The sequence below is a fragment of the Acartia tonsa genome, chromosome 5, assembly GCF_053477335.1.
Source record: "Acartia tonsa isolate MP-2025a chromosome 5, ASM5347733v1, whole genome shotgun sequence".
Classification (NCBI taxonomy): domain Eukaryota; kingdom Metazoa; phylum Arthropoda; class Copepoda; order Calanoida; family Acartiidae; genus Acartia; species Acartia tonsa.
Window position 1 is genome coordinate 30,601,963 of NC_137264.1, and position 13,891 is coordinate 30,615,853.

Here is a 13,891-nt window from a genome sequence, read left to right on the forward strand (position 1 = left end):
AAGGACTGTTTTAACTCTTTTCCCATCGCGTCGCTGACATGTCGAAATGTTTTTAGTAAATGTGTCATAAAACATCTCTTTGTAGTTAATACCATGACGTCAAGACCTGGAGTGCTGCAAACTTTACAAAGCGAAGCTTTTCTACTACTAGGCAGAGTACATTACTTCTAGGGTATATTTCATTAGTTTACTAGATATAATCATTACTAAAACTATATATGTTTAAGAGCAAATCTATTGTAGGGTAAGTTAGCCCTGCAATGTCATTGCCCAGTCAATTAATGAGAATCACTTATTCTTGTAATAAGATATTCTACCCAAAACAAGTAAAACTAAACGTAGAAATTAACCGATTTAATCCGTATTTTTGGATATTGTTATCCCTGTTTCTTAAAAAGCTCAAAATTTACTTTTGAAGGACGTAAACATCATATTTAACGTAGGCATATAGATAAGAAAAAAGAAACAAAATTAAGAAAGAGAAAAAGACTGAAAGAAAGACAGAAAAAGAAAAAGATAAAAAGAAATAGTTTAGGTAAAAAAAGAGAAATCAGAATCTGTAGGTAGTAAATAAATCTTTTTAAAAATATTTTTAGATTAGATAATCTACTTTTTATTTAAGTAGAAAATATAAGTCACGTTCCAAATGTACTGAACACTTTTAAAATGGATAAAACAAGTTACAAAATGTTTTGACTAGACCTCGCATATTTCCATTATCATAACTTAACTAACCAAAAACACGAAAAACAAACATCTCAGTTTTTGGGATACAACTTTACAAGAATAGGCTTAGAGAAAAAATGTTTATACCTTTATATAAAAGTACATAGTTTCATTTTCTTTGACCTAAAACTATCTTGAAAAATTAGGGGAAGATAGTTTATCCTGCACTTGTAGATTATTCAGAATTCTATAAGGGATAAGACAATGGAGTTTATTATTATTTTTATACATCTCAAATTTCAAATGACACAATAATTCCTTCAGTAAAATTTAATGTTGAAATATATATAAACTAGCGGCTACTCCATCTAGGGGCACTTGAGGAGAGGAGAGTCGAATTTTATAACCCAATTCATTATTTTATATAGATTTTTCAAGAAAAAGTAAAAAAATTGTGGGGGGGAAATTTTTTGGGGGGGGTTGGGTCCCCCTCCCCATTTTTTACTTTATTTTTTATAGAAATTAGGGGGGGAAATTTTTTTCTAGGGGCGATTTCTCTTGGGAGGTTGGTGGTACCCTCCCCCAAAATAGTTAAATATAAACCTTCACGAAACCTATGAGAAGTTTGTACAACTCAATCAAGATTTATTAGGTTCCAAAAGTTTTTTTTTACCAAATCTCCTCCCCTTCCACTGAATGAACGAACTACACATTACATGAGTTCAATGTTAGCAAACTAAATTTACGACAATTTTCCCACTGTCATGATATCCAACTATTGAGTTATTCTTAGTAAATCTCAAATTTATTTGCTGTTATATGTATAAAACAACGCAGCATAAATGTCTTTACGGATGGAAAACACACTGGCAAATTATAAAGTATCTGAGCTGTTGAAACATGCCACTGAATATCCTGCCTATTCTGCCATTGAGTGACTTCTTGATGACGAAACTGACCTCCTTGCCTCGCAGATCCTTGGCTTCTTGCTCTAGCAGACCAATCTAAAAATTGATAGATGCAGATGGCTATATCTATAAATAGGTAAATGATTATGGATACATATTGTTAATACTTTAAACATGCTTGTAAACAGTCAAATGCCTTTTACATATCAGAAAATATAAAAACTACTTGTAAACAATATAAAAAGAAAGAAAATTTCACTTTAATGAACTGTGGTATTCGGCAGCCGTGAGCCATGTCTATGGCAACCCTGACCTTGGTTCGGAGAAGGGCCGAGGGCCCTCCCCCGAGTACTGGGGAAGGGGTCAGCCGACCCCCTCCCTATGCCTAAAATTAATGATAGATTTTGACAGCCTTATTATGGTTAAGCTGTATTGTTAATTCCCCCCACCCTTTCCAGGGATGGGGGATCATTATTGCCCAAACTGATTATTGTATATGTATTTATATTGATTCTGTTTATGATTACTTATTCCAATCTGTGTATTTATTGTTTGTTGTATATAACTTTAGTAGACCTTAGACCCTGAATAAAGGAACATCTGAATAGACTCTGTTTGTTACTTAGTGATTGCTAGAGAAGCGTAGCTTCTCTATAATATATGTGTCCACGTCTGTTCGCACTGCCGTAGTCATTTGAACTCGGGTGTCTGCCATTTAACCTAGGCGGATACCACAACTTTTGGTGACAGCTGTGTGAGATTACGGCAAACCACAAGTGTAGAGCAGACGCGCAGCTGAGGCTAAGGTACTCCCAGCAGTGAAACTGGCAAAACTGACACAAGCAACCTGAATTACCCACCCTGGATAGCAAGGTCTAACTCTGTATCCAGCAGTTGTGGAAGCGAAACCTAGCGAAAGACCACTAAGTGTGGCGGAACCCGAGCTGCGGAGAGTAGCGAAATCGGACGAGAGACTGCGGAGAGCAGCGAAACTTGACGGAGAACCGCGAGAAGCGCCGACATCTAATGGAGGATTGAGCGCTCAAGGGCTGAAACAGGCCTGCGGACGGGCTGAAACAGGCCAAATAAGTGCAAACGGCTGAAAATAGGCCAACATTTACTGCAAGAGATAGCAGGATCCGAACCAGCGGCGCTGCAGGAAGGGACATTCCCTGCTGCCACCAGCCGGATTCGGATACACGGCGCTGCAGGACGGGACATTCCCTGCCGCCGACGGGCTGACACAAGCCAAATAGCTGCGAGCTGTGAGCGAAAATACGAGTGTAGTGTACCAAGCAGAAGAAAAACTACGTTAACTCCAAGTATCCTGAGAGGCTACAGCGCAGCCACCCATCTGGAAAAACAGATATTATATCAGATTTTATGGATTACCACCCTGGTGTGAAAGCTGAACAATAGATTTATGGGCAAGGCTTGGTAAACAAATTTGTTGTGTATTGTGATAAAGCCAAAAATAGAACCTAGATGTAATATAACAATGCATTGGTAAACAATCTGACCCCAAGCCTTCAGCACGACAAATACACCCCCTTATCCCAACGGAAGGGGAGGGGCCCACCATAAATTGAAGCAAATACAATTGAGGTGACATAACAATAAGCCCAGGATTAAGGAAGAGGCACAATTACCTCACCACCCAGTCACTTCAAACCTGCAGCACCCCCCTCCCCATAGGGGGGAACGGACGGCTTTACCCCGTCCCCTCACGCACTCCCCCTTCTCCCGACACTTGAATAAGTCCGTCCACGGTGCGGAGATAGCGACCGAGAGAACAGAGCGCAATTCACGGGTTGCGCAGCGGAGCTTGGGACGCAACAAAAATTCAACGGACGAAGGAGATAAAGCGGACCAATGAGAGAGCAGATTGAGGGATAGATGCGCGTTTTACCTGTGTGCGCAATCTGACGGCGCGTAGGTGCGTTGCAAGAAAAGGAGATTCCACGCACACACACACACACACACACACACAGGAGCGGAGCTACTCCATAGCATACAACAGAGATATTTTTAGAAAAAAAGGACTTGCAAGCTCCTCCCTCCTATCTATAGTGTGATAAGGAAAACCAAATCAGTTCCTGACAGCAGTTCAGACCCTCAACAACTATCTACACCTACCAGCCTACCTTAAAGCTCAGAAGCTAGTGACAAGTATTCTAGTGTACACCTATTTTAGATCTTTGTAGTTTAAACTACCAACCTAGTGATAAACAGTGTTGGCTGCTAGGCTAGAAAGCCATAAGTGTAAACCACCTATAGTATTGACTTAAAACTTAGTGTCCCGCCGCTGAACCTTTGACCCGATGGAGCAGCCACAAGCGCAAGGAGGCGACCAGCTCCAAGGATGGCTCCAGGACGATCCCCAGCCGGCTCCAGCCGAGTACCGCAAGCTGATGCTGAGTAACCTGCCGGAGTACCGAGGACCGCCCAAGCAATCCTGGAATTCCCACATCCGGAGACTAGAAATGTCATGGGCGGCTTACCATGTGCCCCCCCATGACACACTGAACCGCCGCAACGCCCTTTTACTATCCCTGGCAGGGCAAGCGGCGGAGATGGCCTCTCATCTGTTTGGAGAGGCAGGCCAAGCCTTGACATACGAACAAGTCAAGGCCGAGTGTGAAATGTTATTTCGTCCAGCCTATGAGTCTCAGACCCTGAAGCAAGCCTTCAGAGACTACAGGCAGCACTCGACAGAGCCTATACAAGCCTACATATCCACAAAGTGTGCGCTGTACCGGGAGGCCTACAGCCACGAAGACCTGGAGTTATTGATAGATGAACTAAATCGCGGCATTCGTAACGCTAATGTGAAACGCGTTATGATGGGTCATGAGATCGCCTCGGTACCTGAGTACACGAGGTGAGCCATGTTTACCGTGACCATGATCACCAAGCAGCTGAAGGAGGGTGTTTGCCTAGTGGACGCCACCGACGGGCTCACGGGATCGGCCAGCATCCAGTTGCCACAATACGATGAGTCGGAGCCAATGGAGATTGGCGCCTTGGCTCCGGGTCTCCACCAGATGGGGAAGGTTGCACCAGACGACAAGATTCCAGGCCGCTGCTATCGCTGCCATGGGAAGGGCCACCGAGTCAGAGATTGTCCTACGCCTATGGAGGTCAGCCTAGAAGAGAGACGCACCCAGCCACGCCGTGACCGTCCTGCCAAATGTGAAGGTTGCCATTACGCAGGCCATACGGCAGCCGAGTGCAAGGCTGACTGGGACCAGGTAGCCGGCCGGAGACGCATAGCTGACAAGGGTGCTCACTCAGGAAAGCCCAGCAGAGTAGCCAACATGGAAGGGAGCGCGCCCCCAGCAACACTCCAGCAAGCAGCCGCCCCCAGCGCAGCGGGCCAATCCGAAGGAATGCCGCAGTTTGGGACCATCCCAGCTAGGATCAACGTGCTGGGAGGAGCGGCTGAACCCAACCGGGTTGGCCTGGGCTTCAGCCTCAACCACTTGGGACCGGAGTTCGTGCAGCCAACCAACATTGCGGAGCCAGAAGTCCTGAGGCCTCAACCCTTCAGCCTCAACATGATGGGGCCTGCCAGACCGAGTCGACCCAGCAAGAGCGGAGGGGCGCTACCCAGCGCCTCCGAGACAGTGTACGGGGAGGCCCTGGCGGCCGCTGAGTGAGAGAGGCGAGAGGCGCTAGCCAGCGCATCGGAGTCGATGTATGGGGCGCCATCCGGCGTCGCCACGTGGGAAGGACGAGAAGTGCGCCCCCGCACCCCCAAGCTGATGTCTGGGGCGGCAACCGCCGCCGCCACCTGCGAGGACTGGGGGGTGCTATCCAGCGCCCCCACACTGGTGCCTGGGGCGACAACCGTCGCCGCCACCGAGATACCTGGACCCTGGAACGAGCCTGCAGCCCCAGAGGGAGGGGTGACATCCGTCACCCCCAGTCAGCCCGCGCCACCAGCCAGCAGGGAGAGTCCAGCTATCCATCATCCAGCGCCACCAGCCAGCAGGGAGAGTCCAGCTATACACCATCCAGCGCCCCCTGCCAGCAGAGAGAGTCCAGCTGTCCACCATCCTCAACTGAGCCAGGATAAGTTAAAATTGACAAATGTATTGTATCCAAAGTATTGTAACCCTCCAGCCTTGCCTGTGCCTCCCGCACCAGAGGCTGGGGAGATTGAGATTTGGGGTTATCAGGACTTGCCTGTGCCACATGCACCTGAGTTCCTAGGGCAGGGGAGGGATGTAATACAGGGCGAGCCTGTGCCACACGCACTCCAGCCCCATGCCACTGGGCATGCCATGGATGAGGGAAGGGACACCTTGGGGCTAGGGGAGCCGACACCCAGACAGGTGCCAGTCACCTGTCAGTCTGTCATTGGGGAGGGTATCGGGACGCCCCGGGCATCCAAAGATAACACTCAATGGAAATTTATATCTAGCCAGGAGCAGCCCAGCAGTGTCCAGCCCCAAGAAGCAGTTGTGGCCCGAGCCGAGGATCCCCAGATGCGTGCGCGAGGTCGATGGCTGTCTGGTAGATTCTCACATTGGTGGATGGTCCTGTGGGGCCTACTGCTAGCAGCTGTGTGGCCTACAACTAGCTATGTCTTGGTAGGGTGGGACTGTGCCAACCCCACCCATGTCACCACCTACAACAAGGAGCAGATGTGTAGCAAGGAGCCGCTACACCAGGAGGTGCCCTTGGGCCATGAGATACATGTCCTGCAGCAAGTTAAGATTCGGGAGACTACGGGATATAGCTGTCAACTCGCAGTGTCCCAGTGGACATTTAGGTGTGGAGTCTGGGGCCACCTAAAGGTGACCTCGGTCCCCACCCTCATGCGGCCAACCAAGATTGACCCAGAAACGTGCCGAGACCTGGCCCGGAACCGAGTCTACACTCTGCCAGGCAAGACCCAGCCATTGACGTTTCAGCTGAACCACCCCCTGTTCTTTACCCTCGATATGGTGGGCGCATTGGTCAACAGCCCCGAGGGGGTGGGTTGTGAAGGGGAGGACGTCCATTTCGAAGGCCAGCTGTACCGAAATGAATTAGTGCTCCAGGAGCGACGGCTGCTGGTCAAGGAAGAGACCTACGTAGTCGAGAATGGACGGGTGGAGTCCCAGTCTGACCACCTGAGCCTAGAGTGTCCCCATTCCGAGCTGTCCTGTATCACTGGAGAGGCCACATACGTGTGGGACCACCTGGGGAGAGATTGCCCCTTGAGGCTGATCCGCAGCCTCCAGCCCAGCCTGGTGATGGATGCGTTCCTGGTTGACCATCAAGCCCAATTCTTCATCAACATGACTACCCCCACCTCAATAGTGAACTGCGACTTTGAGGCCCATGCCACCAACCACCCAGCATTGTTCGTGGCAGCCGACCCGGCCGCGGCAGCGTTGCCCAGAGTATCGGCCAGGGACGTGGATGTCCCCCTCTAGGCCCAGATACATGCAGGTTTCATCGGATTTACCCTGGAAACTTAAATGAGAAGCGCAGCAGCAGAAGAAGTAGCGGCCAATTGCTGGAAGCTCCAGCAGCTAGACCCGGCCCATCCGGTGCGCGTCCAGGGGAGCACGTTCTCTGTTTTGAGGGGAGATGTATTGCTCCAGCTTACCTGCCAACGTAATAAGTACGTGGTCAGGGAGAGCAATGAATGTTGGGACAAGGTGCCGGTGGAGCCCACAGGATTTGTAGATGCCGTGACAAAGGTGTATAGCGGCCACGCCACCAAAATTCCCTGCTCCTCCACCTACCCCCTAACTGTACACGCTGAGGAAGGATGGATAGAGCTAACTCCTGCACCTAAGAAGAGGCCGCCCCCGCTGGATACACCCAAGCAGCTGCTGACCGAGCCCTTGGATGACTTCAGCTCGGGAGGATTGTATTCGCAGGCCGAGCTGAACGACTGGCAGCAGCTACTAGTGTTTCCAGCGTATAAGGCCGCCATGCTGACCGGCCTGTCGTATGGCTCATGCGTCCAGCAAGGCAGCTGTTCAGCCACCGGAGACCATGGGATCGTGTCCTACGATATTGACCGACTGGCGGAAGAAGGAGAAGCAACCCTGGATGTCTGGGCTGGGTTCAGACAGGCTATTCACGAGTGGGGAGATGGCGCAGCCATACTGTGTCTGCTGTTGTTGATCCTCAAGCTGCTGGGAGACTTAACCATCATCTCCCTGGCAGCCCCACAAGGAGGTGTACGAGCCGCCCTGAACGCGATGTCACAAGTATTCCTGTACCACCCAACCTTGTATCACAAGGCCTTGGCCAGAGCCAGGCTCACCCATGCCAAGTCCCGGGACTTTTCAGTGGACTGGGATGCCATTCCTATTGGCCGGGAAGCAGCCGAGGAGATGGTATCCATGCAATCAGCCGATAGTGGAAATGACCGCCCAGGCAGGCCTGGGCCACACTCTGGAAAGCCCCGCGGCCCCTCGGGAGGCCAGGCTGTCGCCCAGACGGTCAACCTGGTAGCCAGTGCCCCAGCCGCTGCCAACAACAACTAGAATGCCCCGTTGCTGACCGGTCCCGCAGCGGCTGCGCCCCATGCCAACCTGACACCCGCTGGCGCCGAGCTACGTGTCCAACAAAAGCCAGCCTCTACCTTCTATCCCACGTTGGGGGCCCATCAGCCCTGAAAATCACCACTAGGATTCCATTGAATCATTATCTCTTGTATATAATAGCCCCTAATGAGCGGGCCGAAGGCCTCAACCACTGTCGGAAGTCTGGCAGGGAAACCCCCTCCCAGCCTTCCGAGGGGAGAGTTGTGGTATTCGGCAGCCGTGAGCCATGTCTATGGCAACCCTGACCTTGGTTCGGAGAAGGGCCGAGGGCCCTCCCCTGAGTACTGGGGAAGGGGTCAGCCGACCCCCTCCCTATGCCTAAAATTAATGATAGATTTTGACAGCCTTATTATGGTTAAGCTGTATTGTTAATTCCCCCCACCCTTTCCAGGGATGGGGGATCATTATTGCCCAAACTGATTATTGTATATGTATTTATATTGATTCTGTTTATGATTACTTATTCCAATCTGTGTATTTATTGTTTGTTGTATATAACTTTAGTAAACCTTAGACCCTGAATAAAGGAACATCTGAATAGACTCTGTTTGTTACTTAGTGATTGCTAGAGAAGCGTAGCTTCTCTATAATATATGTGTCCACGTCTGTTCGCACTGCCGTAGTCATTTGAACTCGGGTGTCTGCCATTTAACCTAGGCGGATACCACAGAACCATATAAAAAGAAAGATATTCAATGGTTAGATATTATAGATAAAAAAGGAAGATTTATATATGAAACTAGATATGAAATGTGTTTTTGACTCCGCTTGAGATTGGGAGTTGCTGGGTCAAAAACCTCTATCTGGCAGATAACTGCCCCGTCTGCGGACAGCGCCGCCGACACTGTGGCAGCCGTGACAGATAATCTGCCAAAAAAGGTCAGTTTTGTGGGTTGCACCCTGCCCTGTCAACATTTCAACATGTATAAGCCACATGTTTTCTGTCATTTGTCTGTCCTGCTAAAAAATAAGTTCTTTAACCTTGAAAAAAATATATGAAAAACGCATGTAGATATTTTTTTCTACAAGACATTTTTGGTAGAGTGGCTTCTTTATATAAGGTATATACAACAGTACTACATAAAAAGATAAAAATGCTAATCCTTCTATTAAAGTAACTAGATGTCTATCTGTACCGAAGAATATAGCTAACCGCTAATGCAAAATGTTTTTTCTTTACAATAAGCTTCTCATTAGTACTGAGAAGATTTTAGCTATTTTGTGGGGTGGTACTACCACCCTCCCGAGAAAAATCGCCCTTAGAAAAAAAATTAACCCTCACACTTACCCCCTAACCTCAAGTGCTCCTGGAGGCCTCTATATATATAGTCATTGTTTATTGACAAACATAAATTGATTAAATTACTTAATCTTTTATATTGTTGATATTTTTTTGTGTGAAATGCACTAGTTATGGATGAAAGTTTTCTAGTTTTTGAGTTCATAAATCTTTTTTTATGCCATCCTAGAATATGCATGATAAAAACATCAATTTAAATTCTCTAGAAACACAAAAATTTTAAGTTCTTTTAATAATAGAAATAAGTAATAATCTACTGTTAATAAGTTTTATAAGAAAACAACTGATTTTTAAAGTTTTATGTAATTTTGAAATATTTTTTTCATCGCTTTACTTTTATATTTACACTGTTTTTAGACTAGCCAAGCTAGGGTCAATATTTGATATTCCATTCATAATCTCAATAACAAACCCCCAAGAAAACATGTCAAAGCTTCAGTATAGTTTTTTGACTAAATAGTATCTAACAAAAGTACTAATGGTTGACATATCATCGATATGTTAATGACCATTTATTTTGCCCCTCTAATGACGGCTTATGAAGATATTAGTACACCACTAAATATTAACGGATATGTTTAAAATCACACACAAAGACATTGAGATCTGTGAACTATGCCTTTTTCACTGAACTCACCTTATCAACAGATTTTTCCCTGGAAGCTCTGAAACTTTTTGCCCGCCTCAGGTTCTTAGTAAAACTACGCAACCTTCTCCTCGCGGGGTCATTAGTCTGAAATATAGAATAGATAGATAGTAAAGTAAAAAAATGAATAAATGAAAAATGAATATAGGTCAATCTTTAATCTTGTCATCGTAATATTCCAGGAACAAGGGCCACTGCCAGGTAAATAAATCTTCCCCCCAATCTCCCCTCCGTTATTTACAAACTACCCCAAGAACTTTTTATGGAAGATGTTAATTTTCTTTTTCATTGTCATATTCCTACATCCCTGAATATTTCTTAGAACAACTGTTGAAATTGTTCTTTTTCTGGAAAAATAAAGTAAAGACATCCCAAAGTTTCAGAAATTGTCTCGCATAAATGATTGTATATAAGATGCAGATATAGAGCTATAAAAATTGAAAGTGTGTCAAAAATGACATTGTCTAATTATCCTCCTTTTTATAGCATTTGCGCTTCTTTGCATCTAGTGAGATGTTCATGTCATTAAGCATATAATCACGGAAAATGAATAGCCAACAAGCGAAATAAATCTGAAATAATTCTAATTGGTGATGCTCCTAACGACAGCTGAAAATCACGTATAGGTTTCGAGATTTTTTTCTCGAATTAATTTCGTTGTTGGTAAAAGCCTATGTAAAACATTAATTAACTATTAACACTTTGGCCTAATGGAAGATTTTGTTATTTTATCATATATTGTTAATCATTCCTTCTATTATATAAAGTAGTAAGTTTTTTTTATTTCGCTAATCACCAAACTCAATTTTAGGGAAGTTCAAACAGATCCATAGATGGTTTTAGGCTCTTTCATCTATAAAAATTTACTCTTGGGGGTGTTAAAGGCTATTTTAATGACCGTCCTCCCTAATATGCAGCTTACTAGTTGTTTATAATTAACTTGTTGTGACATTATTTCAGCTTAAATACTTATTTTATGTTGATTATTCAACAACAAATGCAATATTTAATTGAATAAGTGGAAATGGAATAATAGCAGACCAGTCATAGAGTAGCTATGCTATCAAACAGGTACGATGTCGCAAAACTTGTGGGCTACAGAACTGTTTAGTCTGTTTTGTATTCACATTTCCAATGTATATATATATATATCGGCCTAAATTCTTTGTGTATTTAGCTAATCGTCACTTGGGAAAAAACTGGTAATTTATATTTTCATTAACATAGTTAACATTGGCAGTACAGCTTCTCTATAAGAAGGTTTTGACCCGCGACCGTGACTCAACACGTAGCGCATCCGCTTATCGTTGATGAAGTGATAGGTTCGAATCTTGGCCCGACATATTGTCATAACTAAAGACGTTAAAAATGTTTCTACTGCTGCCAAGTCAGGTGAGCGTCATAAATAGTTAGGGTAGATGTAATTCCTTGGCCCATAAAAAAGGAGCCACTAATTGTGCAAAAAATGCACAGTTATGACTTCTCAGACAAAGGTCTTGCATTCAAAGAGTTGGTTGTCTGTTGGATTTTACTTAACGTTATATCGACCACTAGGCGTTAAAGTATTGAATCATTCCCATTACAAGCAGACGATGTCCTTGAGTTCTCTAGATGATTACCTGAAATCGAAGGAGAATTCCCTCAACTAGGTAATAGGCAATGTATGAAGGGTGTGATGAAAAATGACCAAGATACGCAAAATTTAATTTATTCAGACAAAAAAAGATCCTTCTCTTTTGACAGATAGACATACCATTACTGCATATAACAACTGGAAAATATTTCCTAATGTTTTTAAGTAAGAAAATTATTTCAAAATCGGTTAAGATATGAGAATCACTCACACACAGACAAACTATTGGAGGCAATTGTTTTGGAGGTCCTTGGCGTAAAAATGAATATTTTTAGGTAAAAGTAAGTTTAATTATTTTAGTGTTTGTGGCTTGTTGTAACTTACCCTGGTATGTCTGGCTTGTAGTAAATTAAGTCAAGTGAATTAATTGATAAAACCTTGAATAGTGCGACTAGTAAATTGATGCAATTTGTAACGGTGTAATCTTATATCTTTTGCCCACTTACTACTTTTATAATCAAGGACCACTGCAACCATTAAAGCAAAGCTTAATAATCATACAAACATAAAAAATACATGAACAACGCTATTCTTTTATCAGTTGATTATTCGTCAAGATCAGAAGTAAGACAGTAAAATTGCTCAAAAAGATACTTCACTTGTATTTAGAAAAAAACACCTAAAAGATTAACACAAATCAACATTCAAATTTATATCTAATAATGTCTTTCAAAGAAATTGATACCATGAAAATACGCTTGTTCGTGCGGACACATACTATATAATATATATAGAGTAACTACGCAACTAGAATTTTTTTTTATTCTACTAAAAGGATTAAAGTTTTAGTGGTGCAGTACACTATTTTCTAAAATTTGGACATTAAAACATTAACAAGCAAAAAATTCAAATATCTAACTTAATAGTTGAAGAATAAGATACAATATCATAACTTTCATTTCCCAAAGATTTACATTGCTCTATGGATGGTTTAAGGCTATTTTATTTCTAAATTAATGAGGCAGTGAGGTAATATCATATATACTACCCCCTCCGAATACAAAGCTTCTATAAGCCACTAGTATTAAATTATAGCAAAGTTTTCTAAAAACTCTTTTTAGTGATTTGATGAATGTTAAGCAGCAGAGCTTTGGTTAAAAGTATGTTTTATTATATTAAGAATAAATTTAAAATTTAATGTTACAATAAATGACTCATATGAAGAAAAAACTCTTTTTTTCACTGTATAAACACTATAAAAATTAATTGTTGCTGTAACTAAAAGATTATCTAAAAACTTTTATCCAAAACATTTCACATTTTTAGACTATGCAATCACTACAATTTTAGAGATATTTTAGACTCCTCATTTGGTCAAATTATGAACATTTTATGACATATTCAGTAAATGTTACATTCAAATTATCATAAAACAAAAAGCATTTGAATAAAATATCATATCATAATTTAATTTTTAAAATAAACAACCAATTTTTAAATTTTCAGTAAAAATATGAAGAAAATATGATAATAATATTACGTAAAAACTTAATATAGGGCTACGACTACGACTACGACTACGACTCCGACTACGACTACGACTACGGCCACGGCTACGGCCACGACTACGGCTACGGCTACGGTAAGGGCTACACATTTAAAGATCCAGCTCTGATACAAAAAAAAATCAGTCATTCAAGAAAATTTAGATTGCTGTTTAAAATTAAATATCAATCTTTTATTATTTTCAAAGGTTTCAATTTATGAACATAATTGTCCATGATTAAACAGCAGAGAGAGCCACTGAGCTGTTTGTTACAGTAGTCTCCAAAGTCTTACAATAACCTTTTCTTATCGTTGGCTTACCAACTTTGGGTACTTTATTGAATTTTGATTAGTTGATTCAATAAGTTGAGTGTTCAAGCGTCTAAACCATAGACGTCTAAGGGGGGGGGGGTAAAGTGGGGATTACCCCCCCCCCCCATTTAAAATTTACCCATACCCTGTGGGGTGCCGTAGGCACCCCTAACCATTTATGAGGGGGTATTTAGTATTTACCCCCCCCCTAACAAAAAAAAAAAAAAATCTCTAACAAAAAAAAATTTAATACTAAATATTTAATAAAATTTAAATTAACCCCCCCCCCAAAAAAAAAATTTTAACCAGGGGGTTAATTTTAGGAGAAGGTAAACAAAATTGGGGGGGGTTAATTAGTAATTACCCACCCCCAAGCAAATTTTACCC

At 43.2% G+C, this 13,891-nt stretch overlaps 1 protein-coding gene across 1 annotated transcript in view; it reads right to left on the minus strand.

Moving 5' to 3' along the window:
* LOC145319260 (uncharacterized) overlaps nucleotides 1-13,891 on the minus strand; it is a 39,101-nt gene that overhangs the window by 5,872 nt on the left and 19,338 nt on the right. Inside the window, exons 4-5 of the mRNA XM_080161273.1 lie at nucleotides 10,066-10,161; nucleotides 1,586-1,670 (exon numbers count right to left, since the gene is read on the minus strand). Coding sequence (XP_080017399.1) covers nucleotides 1,586-1,670; nucleotides 10,066-10,161 — 181 coding nt within the window. The remainder of the gene's footprint in view (nucleotides 1-1,585; nucleotides 1,671-10,065; nucleotides 10,162-13,891) is intronic.